The 3,146-nt window shown below is 40.3% G+C and overlaps 1 protein-coding gene across 1 annotated transcript; it reads right to left on the minus strand.

The window, feature by feature from the left end:
• Positions 1-1,589: 1,589 nt before the first annotated feature.
• Positions 1,590-2,720, minus strand: Actrt1 (actin related protein T1). The gene has a single exon (XM_038315633.1). The coding sequence runs from the start codon at positions 2,718-2,720 to the stop codon at positions 1,590-1,592; it is 1,131 nt and encodes a 376-aa protein (XP_038171561.1).
• Positions 2,721-3,146: the final 426 nt, after the last annotated feature.

The following is a 3,146-nucleotide window of genomic DNA, read 5'->3' on the forward strand; positions in this document are numbered from 1 at the left end:
GAGGCAGGGTAGGGGGTTCTGGGTGCAAGCTGGGAAGGGACAGGAAGAAAGAAGCAGTATCCGGGGAGAATAACCCCTGCAGGAAGAGCAGGGAGTGTGCAGGTGGGGGGGAGAATTGGGGAATGTCGGTGGTCCCTCTCCAGGCAGCTGCCCGGTTCAGGCACTCACTCCTCACTCACCCCAATGAACGATGGATCCTCTGGCAGACTATCAGGTCTCCTTGCAGGCCAAGCAGCTCGCTGCCAAACTTAATAGCTGATTTTTGTAAGAAAGTCCAGACCACTGTGGTGGGTAGTACCACTCCTGAACAGGTAGTCTTATACCACAAATAGAATAGCTCTGGAGGCCAGAGAAAAAGCCAGGAAGTAGTGTTCCTCTTTGGGGTATCCTTCAATTCTTGCCACCAGGCTTCTTCTGCCTTAGACTCCTGCCTTGGCTTCCTTTGATTCTAAGATATAATAAACCCTTCCTTTCCCCAATTTGTGTGTTCACTGTTTTGTCAAAGCAGCAGGAAACAAATGAGAACACTTCTTCACTTTCAAACTTGTCTCCAAATGCTTATTTGAAATGTGTTCATTTATATTTATATGTGAAAATAAGCAAAATTATGTGTATGTAAATCTTTTTATCTTATGATAGCAGAAAATGCCATTTTTTCACAAAAATAGATTGTTACCATATCTCTCCATAATGTTTGTGAAAAATACATAGTTACTGAAAACAAGTATATTCAACAATTACTTATTGGAAAACATTATCTATTCCTAGCATTTTACTTCTACAAAAATTATGGAATAGGTACTCTTGAAACTAAAACAAAAACCAGTAATTTGGAAGCATAGTTCCTCATCTTTTGTAGAGCCTTAAACAAATGGGAATTTAGGAGCTTACCTATTTATTTCCATAACTTCTTGAAATAACAATAGTTATAAATTTAAAAAGTGATCTGACCCACAAGAATGTGTTTGATGATATTGTTACTTTATTTAAACTCTCCACTGTTTTCCTGGATATTGTTTTGTGTGTGTATACTGTTCAGTAGGGTATATGGGCAAACAATTTGAAACAAAATTATAGGACCCTAATCACCCAATTTTCTATGCATGAAGCCCCAGAACCTTTTCGTACATACCTACTAAATGCACATTTGAAGAACTTATGCACAATTTACTGAGTAAAAAGCACACTTAAAAGATCTATAGGAAAGGGGAAAGTATATATGTAATACCAATAAAAACATACTTTGGATAACTGGAGAGATGACTCAAGAAGTTGAGTACAGAGGACATGTCTTTAGTTCTCAACTTTCAAATTGGCTGCTCAAAAATACCTGTAACTCCCAAGGACAGGGAATTTAATGCCCTCCATGGACATTTGCATGTGTTTTGCATATGCATACACTCAGGCACACACACATACACATAAAATAAATAAATTTTTACAAAATTACTTATGGGGCATAAATAATTGGAACATGAAAATAAGTTACAGCTTTGCTAGTCATTTTATTAAATGACAAAGAATGGTATTGCCCCCACCAATTCTCCTGCAATCTGGCATTTAGAGTAGTTCCTTGAGTTCAAAGGTTCTTAAAAACATTTTCTTTGAACCACAAATGCCCCATACTCTTTGAACTCCTCAGCAGTGACCCACATCTGCTTGAATGTTTTCAAGGAAGTCATGACAGATCCACCAATCCAAGCTGAATAGCATCTGTCCCGGGAAGCTGTGACCTTGATTGGGGTTCCCTCAAAAGCCAGAATTTCTAGTTCTCTCAGGAGTCTATTCTGAAGCCCAGAAAACAGGGTGGTACCTCCGGACAGCACAATATCAGCAAACAGGGTCTTCTGGATATCAGTGTCACACTTCATGATGCTGCTGCAGACCATTTTTGAGATTCCTAGATCATGAATACCTAGATGATCAGGTGTAAAAAGTAACTCAGGCACCCGGCACAGGTGCTCACTCATCTGAATGACATTTCCATCTGGAAGTTTGTATTCCTTTAGGGCCTGCTGATAGTTCTTGTAGGTGCCTTCACATTCCCAGGAGACAGCGCATAACTTCTTTTTAATGTCATCCACCACTGCTTTGTTGAGGATGCAGGGGTAGGTATAACCTTTAGCCAGAAGGAGTCGGGTGAGGTGTTCTGTGATATCTCTCCCTGCCACATATAGCTTGGTGATGGCATGAGGCAAAGAGTAACCCTCATAGATAGGGACAGTGCAAGTAATTCCATCTCCACTGTCCACTACCAGGCCAGTGATACATGCAGATGCACACAAGGCTCCCACTGCATGGTTGCAAAGGTACAAGGCAGGTACATTAAATTTCTCAAACATTATTTCTGTGGTCTTCTCTCGGGTCTCTTGTGGGTTCAAGGATGGCTCAGTCATGAAAACTGGCTGTTCACTGGGTTTCACTCCTAGCTCCAACTCAAAAAGGTCCTTCCACAGTTTTTCCATGTCATCCCATCTAGTTACCAGTCCACGCTCAATAGGATAGTGCAGGTATAAGCCATCATACATGCATTGGGCTTCTTCTCCCACAAAGTACCTTTTCCGATTGGTTCTTGCTGATGGTATGTTGAATTTTGGGTGTCCAACAACAGAGTTGATAACATGTCGGGGTCTACTCTCTCCTGAAATTCCAACTTTACAGAGTCCAGAACCATTGTCAAAAATCACAGCTGGAATTTCTAATATACCTGGGTCAAACATGTCTGGATTTGATCCTCTGAAAGTTCAAATAAATTGTCTATTTGGACCACCCAGAGAGAGAGAGCAGCACGTCCTTAACCGATGAATGTTGTCTCCTTTCTAGTGGTCCAGAGTCTCCTGAGGCAACTTCAGGGAGAGTTGCTTCTTATGTCATAATGTAGCTATGACAATAACTGAATACAATCAGAATCAAGGGGTGTGGGAGGATCTCTGAAGTGGCACTACTCTTCATTTGGTGAGAGATGAAATACTGGAGAAAAGCCACCCTGTGTCACAGCTTGCAGTAAGTAGTCTATGATCTTAAAAATCAGAGGCATAGTTTAGGATAAATTAAAGTTGCTGAATTTAGTCTTTATGTTTTTATGTTTCATTTATTTATTCATTTATATATTTTTATTGAAAATATCTCCCAAACAGTATATTCCA

The sequence above is a fragment of the Arvicola amphibius genome, chromosome X, assembly GCF_903992535.2.
Source record: "Arvicola amphibius chromosome X, mArvAmp1.2, whole genome shotgun sequence".
NCBI lineage: Eukaryota > Metazoa > Chordata > Mammalia > Rodentia > Cricetidae > Arvicola > Arvicola amphibius.